A 13,732-nucleotide genomic window follows, 5' to 3' on the forward strand; every position below is an offset into this window, starting at 1 on the left:
AAAAAAGTGATATGCTGCCGGTGCAGCTATATATCTCTCGATTTCTGCAATTTTGGCACCTTAAGCAGTCCTGTTGTCTCTCGATGTCTATAATTATTTGCCTAACCATAGCTTTTGCTTGGCCTAAGCCCAGACTTAGAAGGGCTTGAGGGGCAAAACCCAGTTTCTGAAGTTCAGGACTGCTGTCTGCCAGCCTGACTGGAACTGGTCACAAAGGATCAGTAGAGCTATACCACGGGGGAGCAGTTTCAGTGACAGCCATTTATAGATTGATGTTAAGCTGATTTGAGTGTTAAGTATCCCTAAGTGTTCTAGACGTTCTAGAGGATGACTAGGCTATGGTTTTCCCAGTAGTGATGTATGGAAGTGAGAGCTGGACCATAAAGAAGGCTGATCGCCGAAGAATTGATGCTTTTGAATTATGGTGCTGGAGGAGACTCTTGAGAGTCCCATGGACTGCAAGAAGATCAAACCTATCCATTCTGAAGGAAATCAGCCCTGAGTGCTCCCTGGAAGGACAGATCCTGAAGCTGAGGCTCCAATACTTTGGCCACCTCATGAGAAGAGAAGACTCCCTGGAAAAGACCCTGATGTTGGGAAAGATTGAGGGCACTAGGAGAATGGGACGACAGAGGACGAGATGGTTGGACAGTGTTCTCGAAGCTACGAACATGAGATTGACCAAACTGCGGGAGGCAGTGCAAGACAGGAGTGCCTGGTGTGCTATGGTCCATGGGGTCACGAAGAGTCGGACACGACTAAACGACTAAACAACAACAACAGGCAATGTAGTAGCCTCCAGGTGTTGTAGACTACAATTCCCCTCAAACAGTATGTTCAATGGCAAGAGCTGGTGGGATATTGCCCAGCACTGAACCTTTCCCAGAGACAGACCTGAAATGTCTTAGATTAGATTAGATTAGATTAGATTAGATTAGATTAGTACTTTCAGGACTGGCTCAGTTGTCAAACACGAAAATACTTAATGTGAATTAACCAAGCTAATGACATAAATTTGTAAAGTTTTTTTTAATGAAGAGAAGAAACCTTGGCTACACATCATGGTTAGCAAGGGGGGAGCTTAACCATGGGCAAAGGTTCAGACAACACACTATGCCAAACCTTCTCTTAGCTCAGTGTGCCACAGGATTATAAAAAGACCAGGAAGCAGCAGAGCAGCTGCAAGCAGTTTTTTTCTCGCATGCCGGATATTTCGTTTTAACAGCTAATTTTAGTCGATGCTCTGGTCATCTTGCATTAGTCTAGAGACAATGTTATTTTGTATAGCGAGGACATGTCTGCTAGCATTATATGCTTTCACTGAAAAATTTGGGCCTGGGATGGGAAAGATTTTAGAGGCCATGCTAAGTTCTTATGACATACTTTTAACATAAATCAAATATGTTGTGCTGAATATTTGTAACAATGAAATTTGTATGAACTGTGTCAGGAATCTGCCTAAGGACTGCATCTCTGCAAAACATTCTATTTTACTTTATTGCGTTTTTAATTCATTTGCAATTATTTGCTGCTCAGTGCAATCCAGTGAGTGCCACCAGGCCACAGTGCAAAAAATTCTTAACAGTAGTCAACTCTTCAGTGTTTAAACTCTGGGTTACAACAGAAGGCCAGCGGAACTGGGGCCGATTGCTGATGAATAAGCATAGGAGCCATGTGAAATAATTCTGCCTGGCAGCTGCCTCCATTTTGAAAAAACATGCAAGTGGCATGTCTTGCAAGAAAGCCTTTTTTGTCAGTTTCTTCCATCCCTCTTTCTTCCCACCCACTCTTGTTGGTGTGAAGAATCCGAATGTGTGCAGCCTATGAATGCTTCCCGTCCCCACCTTCATGAAAGGTCAATATATCTAAGTCAATGCACTATACTCGATTATCTTATGTAAATATAATTGCTACTTATAATACCGAAATTTCAGTATTAACTTACAGAACTGAATTTCAGCATGAATAACACATGCAAAGACAATCAAGCTGTTATTGCAGAGAAAGCTAATCAAAATGGTTGAATTGTACCTGATTGGAAATAATCAGCAGAAAATGTAATAAATATTAACACAGTTTCAGAGATTTACCTAGATTACATCTGATTAACTTTCTTCTTCTTCTTGATAGAGCACTCAAATGACTAGAAAAAGAGGTGGGGTGGATAAAAATGTATTTGAGTATTATCAGTTTTACAAAGCAAAGACATAATTTGTCGATATCTAGTTATAGTTTGTGTTCTAAAAAATAATACAGTAATGACTCTTTTAAGAAAACTAGTTGATGCTGTCATAATTTTTTTCTCCTCCAAAACAATTGAAACCAATTGCAACTCTTTTTTTTAAACAAACTATGTTATTGGAAAATCCAAACAAAATTAAGTACTCATCAGCCTAATTTATTTAAATAGGAGATAATTAAGCATATGCTTCTCTTTTTGGTCAAACCAAATGTGTTCTGTTTTATTTTTCATTGCTTTTTCTTCTTCTTAAAACGGAAGATAATACTGTGCATTCCCCCAACCCTTTTTCATCTTTCTTTTTATTTTAGCTCAGCTTCCCCATGCTTTACATGCCCTGGTCTTCTAGAACATGTGAAGCCCTCCTTTTACTTACACAGATATTGGTTGCTGAAAAGTTACACTGTATGTTTGAGACACATAACCAGACAAGTTTGTGTGTGTGTGAATGCAGGATAAATGCGCTACTTCTCCCTAAGAAGGCTGGGTATGAATGAATGAATGAATGAATGAATGGTTGATTGTGCTTACTGGCTGCCTGTTCTGCCTGGTGTCATGCTATTGTTTCAAAGCACAGCCATGGTAAGAAAGTTTGTATGAAAACACTCCCAGGGTGCACCCAGCACTGGGAGGGGGATTTGGTACGAAATAGCTAAAATGCCCAATTTATTTGTGCTGGATATTAGTGGAATAATATTTAATCCTAAAACGTTTAAAAACTAGTGTCTTGTGCTTTTGTCAGTCTAAACCACTGTCTGCACTCATGAAAGTGTGAGGTTTGCTCCCCCGCCCCTCTCCAGTTAGGTAGGATACTGCCTCTATGGTTTATCTCATATCATCACAGGAAAAATGCTTACTTTTGAAAATGAAAGTTCAGTGTCTAATAATTCTGAAAATATAGAACTAATTCACATACACCCTTGTTCTCCAATTATGCAACAATTACTGTTAGGAAACCTGTTGTAACAATTACCTGAAGTTACAGAACTATGGGATATTTTGTTCCAGAAGCTGAAATGCACTGTTATATGCTTGATGATACTCATTACTCTAGCTCAGGTGGCACATGAAAATATTTTCCTGGTTAGTCCATTTTCCTTAAGATGCATTTTTGTTGGACTCTTTAGTTTTCCTATTGCTGATCCTCAAGATTCCAATACAGAAAACTTGACTCCTGGTGTGGACATGCTTGTTAGTCATTTCTGTAAGCAAATGTACTGTGTATATTTCCTGGTTCTAAAATCCGACACCATTTTTCTACTTTGTGGTTACAAAGTTTGCACTCGACAAGAGATTCATCAAGAAGGCAATTGCTTTAAAACCACAGTTGGGCCATTCCATATCAAGTGGTCAAACTTTTTTACCTCATGTCATCCAGTTCTCTTAATATTTTGTACACTTGTTGAATGACTCGGTTGATTTTATTGTTAGTAGCTAATGGACATTACAATACAATATGAATACAAATTGCACAGCTGCAAAACAAAACTGTATGTACAAAATATATGTGATCCCATTGAGATCCCAAGATGAAATTTTGCAGGTAGCTCTTAGAAATATTACATAATACAATTTTGGAAAATTGTAATAATTAATTTTTAATCACTTTTTAAAATGCTGTGACTTAAATTTAAATTTTAAAGTAGGTCCATCATGTGACATATCATATTAAAACCCATGAAGTTCTGAAGAGATTGGTGTTTTATTTTTGACATATCTCAATTCTGGGCTGAGGTTTTAAGGCTTTTGTGTAGTCCAGCAAGGCCAAAATTGTCAGTTTATTTGTTTTTTGAAATTTCAAGCCCTCATAAGTCACAAACAGGATGAGATAAAAAAATAAATTTTAGATTCAAACTTAGTTTTGATCATTCAACAAATGTACAGAATATTAAGAAAATTCGATGGCATGAGGTAAAAAAAAGTTGTATCACTTGATATGGAATAACCCAGTTGCATGTGAGCCTCGTAGCCTGGGTTAGTTACTCTAAAAGTTGCTCTAAAAACTAGAGGACATGATATTGAAAGACCTACATTGGCTCCCAGTTCGTTTCTGAGCACAATTCAAAGTGTTGGTGCTGACCTTTAAAGCCCTAAATAGCCTCGGTCCAGTATACCTGAAGGAGTGTCTCCACCCCCATCCTTCTTCCCGGACACTGAGGTCCAGCGCTGAGGGCCTTCTGGCGGTTCCCTCGTTGCAAGAAGGCAAGTTACAGGGAACCAGGCAGAGGGCCTTCTCAGTAGTGGCACCCACCCTGTGGTACGCCCTCCCACCAGATGTCAAAGAGAAAAACAACTACCAGACTTTTAGAAGACATCTGAAGGCAGCCCTGTTTAGGGAAGCTTTTAATGTTTAGTAGATTGTTGTATTTTAATATTCTGTTGGAAGCCGCCCAGAGTGGCTGAGGAAACCCAGCCAGATGGGTGGGGTATAAATAATAAATTATTATTATTATTATTATTATTATTATTATTATTATTATTATTGGTTGGTTTTACTTCTCTACAAAATATTGAAATATTGAAGGTCACATTGCATAAATGTTTTCATTCATAAAGGTATAGTAATGCTTTGCTCTCTCTCACCTTCCCCCTTCCAGTACTTCATTCATAATAGCTGTGCTTCATGCTCCTTCCAGGCTGTGGGATCAGGAATCCTACGGCCATGTTCTCAAACAAATGAAGGGCAGGGCCAATGTGTCTTAGCCAGTTCACTGCAACAAACGAGTGTGTATCTTAGAATATGCCCCAAAGATTCTGGAGTACATTCCAGGACACTCTCTCTGCTGAACTGCCCAGCCTCTTGCTCACCTCATGGCAATGGGGGGGCTACATCAAGGACTTTTGGGTCAGCAAGCTGGAGGGAGAGCGTTGGCCTGCATAACGGGGGCCTGTGGAGACAAACAGCCACAAAAATGGAATCCTAGACTTATATTCTCTGTTGCCATTTAGTGCTGGTTTGAGTGTGCCATATTTCTCCTTGATTCTGGTACTCAGATTTTAAAGTGGTATCTACTAGGCTGTGTTTTATTAATGGAATTTGAACATAAAAGCAAGGCTGATACTGTATAGAAACACTGATACATTTCAAGGCTATTAGATGGCGCCCAGGAGTTTTTTTAGAGCAAAACCACTTTCAGGTGAATAACTGTTCCAAAGCTAGAAACGAGAAAATAAGCAGGGAAAATGCTACCATTCTTGAATACTTGTATGTGTCACACATTGTGCTTTTCATCAGGGGTGGAGTTGGTGGAGGCATGGCTTTGACATAAGAATTGTAAAAAGCATTTTTTATTTTAAACAAGACTTGTGTTCCCTTCCCAAAGCTCTACCTTGTGTGTTAACCTAATTTTGAAAATTCTCTGAGATCATGATAAAAGATCATAACGTATGTGTTTTCTTTTGAAAAGAGCATAGAGGAGATTCATTCACATATATAAACCTACCACAGCCATTAAAACAACAACAAACAAATCTGTAGCATGTCCATTGCCAGGAACGAGTAGTAGAATGAGAAGATGGTGACAACTGTTGCTTTGTCCTAGGAATGTCAGCTCTGCTGGAGAAGAAGCCCGCAGAAGAATGAGAGAGTGTGATGGACTCACTGATGCATTGCTGTACGTGATTCAGTCTGCTCTAGGGAGCAGTGAAATTGATAGCAAGGTTTGCCATCTTTGTTTTTACAGAAACACTATTCTAAAAAAAAAAACAGCAACACATTAACAGAGGCACATCATACATCCTTCAGGTTGTAAAAAATAAATTTCAGGATCCTTTGCCTTTAGGGAAAGCCTGTACTTACTGTATGATCATGTGAGATATATGTCTGTCATTCTCTCAAATTCACATCACCAGAGGCTCAGACTTTGGGCCTTGCAAAGCCAAAAGGGTCTTCGTGTGGGTATAAAAGGAGAACCTCTGGAAAACAGAGGTGAACCACCCTGAGATCATTCAAGGAAGGGCAGTATATAAATCTAATAAATAAATAAGCAGCGTAAGAAGATATACTTGATGTGCTGGACCTTGAATTGTCTCAATGAAGGTAAGCTACCTTGTCTGCCTGCCGCAGCCTCTGCAGGAGCTAATATATCAGGATGGGGGGGGGAGTTCTATGCTTTTGTGGAGATTTTGTTTGATGATTTTTACAACTTAAATGTAGAGTTTCATTAATGAATGACTACAGAGCTTGAATTATAGAGATTGCCATTCTTTTTGCTGATGCGTGTTAAAACTGTGGATGGACGTTAACTGTACTGTACTGGGTATAGTAGTCAATGTTGCCTTTATTTGGTTTTCATTGTAACCTTGGATATTATACTGTTTTTGATACGTCAATATTTATGGTTGTTCCCAGAATTTTTAAAAAATGGCCATGTGGGTTGGAAGGCAGAGGAGTAACTTAGCAGAAACAAAATGCTGCATATTCCTTTTTTTGTAAAATGGCAAGTGTTTCTGTAGGGCTTTATTTAAATTCTTCATACAGATAAACTAAGTGGCGCTATGGTCTAAACCACAGAGCCTAGGGCTTGCTGATCAGAAGGTCGGCGGTTCGAATTCCCACGATGGGGTGAGCTCCCATTGCTCGGTCCCTGCTCCTGCCCACCTAGCAGTTCGAAAGCACGTCAAAGTGCAAGTAGATAAATAGGTACCGCTCCGGCGGGAAGGTAAACGGCGTTTCCGTGCACTGCTCTGGTTCACCAGAAGTGGCTTAGTCATGCTGGCCACATGACCCAGAAGCTGTCTGCGGACAAACGCCGGCTCCCTTGGCCTATAGAGCGAGATGAGCGCTGCAACCTCAGAGTCGTCCACGACTGGACCTAATGGCCAGGGGTACCTTTACCTTCAAATTGACAAAGCCTAATACTTACTCCCATGGGAACACCAGAAGCTTCCGAGTTTGGTCCATCTAGCATGGTGTTGTCAACACTGAATGGCAGCAGCTGTCCAGGGTTTCAGGCAAAGGGAATTCGCAGGGGGAATCTCCTTGGAGACTCTGGAAATTGAACCAAGGACCTTTCATAAGCAAAACTGATGCTCCACCAATGAGCCCTTGCTGAACATTAGTCTAAATTGGAATAATTTGGTGGAAAATGTTAACAGCTTTGTTTTATCAACATTATAACTTCATGCCCCCTCTAGGTTATAATCTGCCTTAACTCCGTATTTATGTATGGCACATTCAACGTCCCTACACTTACATGGCCCAATACATGAGCTTTATATCTTACCCGGACCCAAATTTTGAGGGATAACTCCTTTCAATATACTCGTAAACATCACATGTAGATGTGACGGTGAATGTGAGCGGAGGGTAGGGAGACATGATGCACAGTCCCACCGCTGGCAGGTCTGAAGACATGACCCCAGATCGGCAGGTGTAAAAGCATTAGTTAGCACTTGAAATAACTTCTGCATTAAGCAGTACAGTGGAAACTTGGTTTTCTCGCATCTCGGAAGTCGAACGTTTCAGCTTTCGAATGACGAAAACCTGAAGGAACTGCTTCGGTCTTTGAATGCTTTTCAGAAGCTGAGCATGCCACACAGCTTCCGTTTTGAGTTTCCCTATTGTATTGAGGCTTCCATATTGAGTTTTCGCTTTTCGAACATTTTGGAAGTCGAATGGTCTTGCGGAACAGATTACGTTCAAAAACCGAGGTTCCACTTTATCTCTTAGTTAAATCATGGTTGCATGACAAGAAGGAAGACCTTGTTTTACAGATATGAAGTTTATCTTAGTTTATTTGTATGAAGAACTTAAATATATGTGTGACACTTTTCTTTCCTACAGCAAAGCTGCCAATATTAAATTTCAGCACCCTGGCTGTGGCTAGCATCCCTTTCCAGAATATTTTGCACTTCACATGTGTGTGAAGGACTGCTTCTTTTCACCTTTTGAACTTTTCAGATTGCTAGAAAAAGGCAAAACTGGCTCTTGTGTTTGAGTACACTTGGCAGCAAAAAACAGCACATCCTGAGCTGAAGCATCTTTGCTCTGCGAAATTTTATATGCATGGCCCAGTAATTGATGTGTGTGCAGATTACAGTATGTCATATAATAGCCTAAAATCGATTAGGGAGTAGTAAAACAACTCTAATCTGCCAGGTTATCATTGTAGTCAGGAAGGCAATTCATGCAAAGCAGTTTCTGCCTCCCCCCCCCCCAACACTCCTGCTTCCTGCTCTCTCCATGAGCTGCATAAAAGCTGAATAGGTAGCTGCATATCAAAGCTTCTTGAATCCCCTTGGCAAACAGAAGATGAGGTGTTGAAATGCTTGAGAAATGGATCTTCTGAACTCATTCAGATCAATGAAATCCACCCTATTTCCTTACCAGGCACCCAGGAGTAGGAAAGAATTCTAAACCTTAGCAGAGTCTTCCGTTCTTAAGAAGATTCCTTTTTGGGGTACTGTCTAAAATGGGAAAAAAAGTGTTCTATTGTATAAAACTGTAAATGAGGTAAACCAGAGTCCCAGTTCCAGCTGCACAAAGGAGAGAACAGAATGCCTGGCACATTAATTCATAGCCTTGAGAAGAATAAGGAAGAAGGGAGTCTTCAGAACCTGTTTGGATCAATGAAATCCATAGGTTTCTGTGCACTGCTTTGCAGTTAAGAGGCATATAAATTGTTTAAAGAAGATAAAATAAGTAAGTACCGTATTGGCCCAAATATAAGCCGCACCCAAATATAAGACAAACCTTTAACATTCAAGGGGGGGGGGAGACAATACCCAAATATAAGCCGCTCCCTTAAAATTACGCAGGCACTCATGCCCGTTCTGTTTTACCATATGTCTGTTTCAGCGGTGATATCGTAAAAGCCAGTTTTTGTAAGGCCATGAATTTAAGCCGCACTTTTAAAAAGTGAGGCTTATATTCAGGCCAAAAGGTAATACCAGGGCCTGATAATCAGCATCTATTGCTTCAAAATACAGTTTATGTTTTGTTTTTGTTTAAAAAAGAACAGCTCAGAAAATGGGGCTGCAGCTGACATACTGAAACGTGGTACTACTGTTGCGAACTAACTTATTCCTGTGAAGCAGGATGTGCATTGATAGTGCCATCTACTTCCTCCTCTAAAGCTAATATTATCGCAGACATCTAAGAACCATTGTACATACACTGGACACACGTGGACCTTTCTCAAACAGCTTTATGGCTTATGAAGTCCTGTATGAGTCCTATAGCTGCACATGCCTCCCTCAGTCCTCCCTCCCTCCCATCAAGCACCAGCTTCAGCACACAGGTCTAGCTTATTAACCAACATTAAACCAGAATTTCCTGGTTGCAGCCAAGATCTCCACACATAAAACCGAGTGCAGCAGGAAGTGGGGAGTTACGGAGGAGGAGGAGGATGCACCTACTGTGCTCATCCATGGCGTCATAAACCATGATGATCTAGGTATCATCCACATAGAGGTGGTATGGAAAGGACCAAAAGAAGAGAGTTAGATGAGAGAAAGTCAAGGCAAGTGGAAGCAAGAAGCCATCAGGAGCTCTATTTATTTATTTATTTATTTTCAAAATATTTAAGTCACTGGCAGGTTTGAATGTAGTAAGGAAAGAACCAGAGGAATGAGATATATTGATAATGTGCTGGAGAGGAGGGGAAATGACAACTAGACATTCGGAAGGGATAGGATACAGGACAGAAGGGGGGAAAGGCCTCCATTGGGTTTCATGATAGATGGTCAGAGAAATCCCCTATTCAGGGAACCATGGGTCTCATGAAGAATTATTTTATTTATCTTACGGTGAAGGAAGCAAGGGTTGAGACCACATGAGCAGCAGGCCCGTTCACTGTCACAACTCTCCACCCGCTAGCTACAATTCTAATGGCAAAATGTCAAGAAGGCTGAACCATTTCAAAATCAAACAGAATTAGTTCTCAAATGAAAAGTAACTCTATTTAAAAGCAAAAAAAACCAACCCAACACTTTGGTATCCTAAATTTCAGCATTATTTCCATGCAAAAGAGCAAAAGCTGAGATTCTTCATTGCGCTACTGTATATGATATTTCCATTAGTCTGAGACGGACCAAATGACATGTGTAATAATTTCGCTACTTAAAAAGAGGAAAAGTCTGGTAGCTTAGACAGTTTGAATAAGCAGCTTAAAGAATGGACAACTCTCTAAAATACATTTTATTTCCTGGGTTTTCCTCCCCATTATCAATCCCTGTGGGGTTTATGCAAGATATACACATAAGACTATAACATAAATAGCCTTTCCCCTCTGTGTGTAAATGGGAAAAAAATCCAGTTTACATACATACATCCGATTTATCACATTTTAACCTTAATTCTGGGACACGGGTGGCACTGTGGATTAAACCACAGAGCCTAGGGCTTGCCGATCAGAAGGTTGGCGGTTCAAACCCCCACGACGGGGTGAGCTCCTGTTGCTCGGACCCAGCTCCGGCCAACCTAGCAATTCGAAAGCACGTCAAAGTGCAAGTAGATAAATACTTCAGCGGGAAGGTAAACGGCGTTTCCATGTGCTGCTCTGGTTTGCCAGAAGCGGCTTTGTCATGCTGGCCACATGAGCTGGAAGCTGTATGCCGACTCCCTCACCCAATAACGTGAGATGAGCGCCGCAACCCCAGAGTTGGTCACGACTGGACCTAATGGTCAGGGGTCCCTTTACCTTTACCTAACTTTAATTCTAACCCCTTTCACAATGGATTTTCTCTGAAATTTGTTTGATACTGCTAACTATTGACTAAAACTCCATTCCCTCAATAAAAAAAAAGGCTTTGCAACTTCTTACATGCTTAATTAAGGTGATTTTCAGTTTGGAAGCACCTATGTACGAACATGAAAACTGTCAAAAGCAGGCTAGCACCTGACCTTCTCTGATGTGCAGCTGCCCCAACACCATTGTAGACATTGGAACTGGCCATTTTAAGAACCTTCCTTTCAGGTTTTTCATAGGTTTACAAATGGTAGTTTGCTAGTCTGGGGAGTACCCAGCAGGAACAATTTTATACCAAAAAGAATGTTCAAGACTGAAAACCTTTCTGTTGAATATGAGAATCCTAAAATAATTATTTTTATCTTCCTTTTTAGACCGTTGAAAACTGTGTGTGCATTTTAAGGAACCTCTCATACAGACTCGCTGCAGAAACATCTCAGGGACAGCAAATGGGGACCGATGAACTAGATGGCTTGCTTTGTGGCGATGGCAATGGAAAAGATGCAGAAAGTTCGGGATGCTGGGGCAAGAAGAAGAAGAAAAAGAAATCTCAAGATCAGGTACTGAAAATGACTTACAGTAGCAAACAATCAGTGATCGGGCTAATGCACTCAGCCCAGAACCAAACTGTGCAGTGAATAAAGACAAGAATAACTAGGGAAATCGTTCTGATCCAGTGTAATTGTTTAATATTGTTGTTGTTGTTGTTTAGTCGTTTAGTCATGTCCGACTCTTCATGACCCTATGGACCATAGCATGCCAGGCACTCCTGTCTTCCACTGCCTCCCGCAGTTTGGTCAAACTCATGTTCGTAGCTTCAAGAACACTGTCCAACCATCTCGTCCTCTGTCGTCCCCTTCTCCTAGTGCCCTCAATCTTTCCCAACATCAGGGGCTCTTCCAGGGAGTCTTCTCATGAGGTGGCCAAAGTATTGGAGCCTCAGCTTCAGGATCTGTCCTTCCAGTGAGCACTCAGGGCTGATTTCCTTCAGAATGGATAGGTTTGATCTTCTTGCAGTCCATGGGACTCTCAAGAGTCTCCTCCAGCACCATAATTCAAAAGCATCAATTCTTCGGCAATCAGCCTTCTTTATGGTCCAGCTCTCACTTCCATACATCACTGCTGGGAAAACCATAGCTTTAACTATACGGACCTTTGTAGACAAGGTGATGTCTCTGCTTTTTAAGATGCTGTCTAGGTTTGTCATGGCTTTTCTCCCAAGAAGCAGGCGTCTTTTAATTTCGTGACTGCTGTCACCAGACCATAATTTGCGCTCTCCTCTTTCACCCTCCTTAAAAGGTTCTTTAATTCCTCCTCGCTTTCTGCCATCAAGGTTGTGTCATCTGCATACCTGAGGTTGTTGATATTTCTTCCGGCAATCTTAATTCCGGCTTGGCATTCTGATCCTACTTCGCCTGCTGGATCTAGTCCAGCCTTTCGCATGATGAATTTTGGTGCTACTATAATTTCTGTCCATTTAGAACAGAGGGGGCAACCCCCGCTTTCAGGGGCCTGATCTAGCCCTGAAGTTTTCATGGCAGCAGCAAATAGAATAACAGTAGATACAGTGACCTGATGGAGGTGCAGAGATATGGTGGGTCAGCCAAGGACAGAAGTTGTGTACCTGCATGTGTGTGTGTGTGTGTGTGTGTGTGTGTGTGTACATGCATGTGGATGCGTGTGCATGCATGTTAGAGTGCATGAATGTGTGTGGTGTAGTCACACCCAGTTTTGGCAACAATTACTGATATACACCCTAAAGCAAAAAAAAAAAAAGTTAGCCAGCTGTGATTTAGGGAATATTTCATTTAGCATTACTTGATACAGCCTTAAGACTAAGCACCCCAGATGAAAAGATCTTTAAGGTTTCAGGAATAATTAAATTAACCTCTGGATATTTTCTAGCACATAGCTCCACTATGCACTGAGCAGTTTGCTTTCAAATACCAAATAAGGGAGAAAAACTTTTAAAGGCTTATGCTTGTTTCCTCATGAAGGCAAAGTCCACATGGATTTTAAATAGTGTATAATCCACATGGATAATTAAATTTATTCTGAAGAAAACCTGTCCAAACAGCCTCAAAAATAAGAACATATGGTATTGCAGTATAGTTCTTCTATTTGCCACTGTCTAACATAAGTTTATAGATCTATTTTCTAACTGAATGAATCGTTGCTTCCATAATTGATGTTGAAATTATTTCTCTGTATAGCAGATTGACTGTTTCTAATACTGTTAACCTGATTGAAATTAAGAAGACCATCCATACGCAATTACTTCTCTCAAGAAGAAAAATAGGTTGAGGCTGGAGCTCCTGATCTTGCCGGGAGTTGCCAACTCGCTTTCAGCTTACCTCAACTTCTGTTTTGCCTCTTGCAATAAATCTGAAGTTTAGAAAATTCCATTTTTTTCTTTTATGCAACTGAAAATCAGAATCCACAAACCTATGGGATCAAAATCTATATCTATGATGTAGAAATCCCCAAGAAAGTTGAACTGATGCCTACATAGCTATACTTGTTTATGCAGATATTACATACATATATACATACATATACAACTTGATCCAGTTACCAAACACTATAGAAGTCTAAAAACCAGAACAATAAGCAAGTGTTTACAGCTGTCTGAAAAACAACCAAACAAAATTCTACATGCAGTAAACAAAGACCTGTAATTCCACCCTCAGCTGGAATTCAGTTATTTTCAGCTAAACTGATTGTGTTGCTAGAACCCTGGTGACACAGAAGCAGACATAGTTTAATTCATTTCAGTGGTACATGTATTACTGCTCTATTTCCT

At 40.6% G+C, this 13,732-nt stretch overlaps 1 protein-coding gene across 6 annotated transcripts in view; it reads left to right on the forward strand.

Annotated features, from left to right (window-relative positions):
- The window catches only part of CTNND2 (catenin delta 2), a 236,816-nt gene that overhangs the window by 154,370 nt on the left and 68,714 nt on the right, over window positions 1-13,732 (forward strand). For all 6 annotated transcript variants that reach the window (XM_060278053.1, XM_060278051.1, XM_060278050.1 and 3 more), the window contains 2 exons: window positions 5,782-5,899; window positions 11,304-11,489. In XM_060278053.1, coding sequence (XP_060134036.1) covers window positions 5,782-5,899; window positions 11,304-11,489 — 304 coding nt within the window. The remainder of the gene's footprint in view (window positions 1-5,781; window positions 5,900-11,303; window positions 11,490-13,732) is intronic.

The sequence above is a fragment of the Zootoca vivipara genome, chromosome 8, assembly GCF_963506605.1.
Source record: "Zootoca vivipara chromosome 8, rZooViv1.1, whole genome shotgun sequence".
NCBI lineage: Eukaryota > Metazoa > Chordata > Lepidosauria > Squamata > Lacertidae > Zootoca > Zootoca vivipara.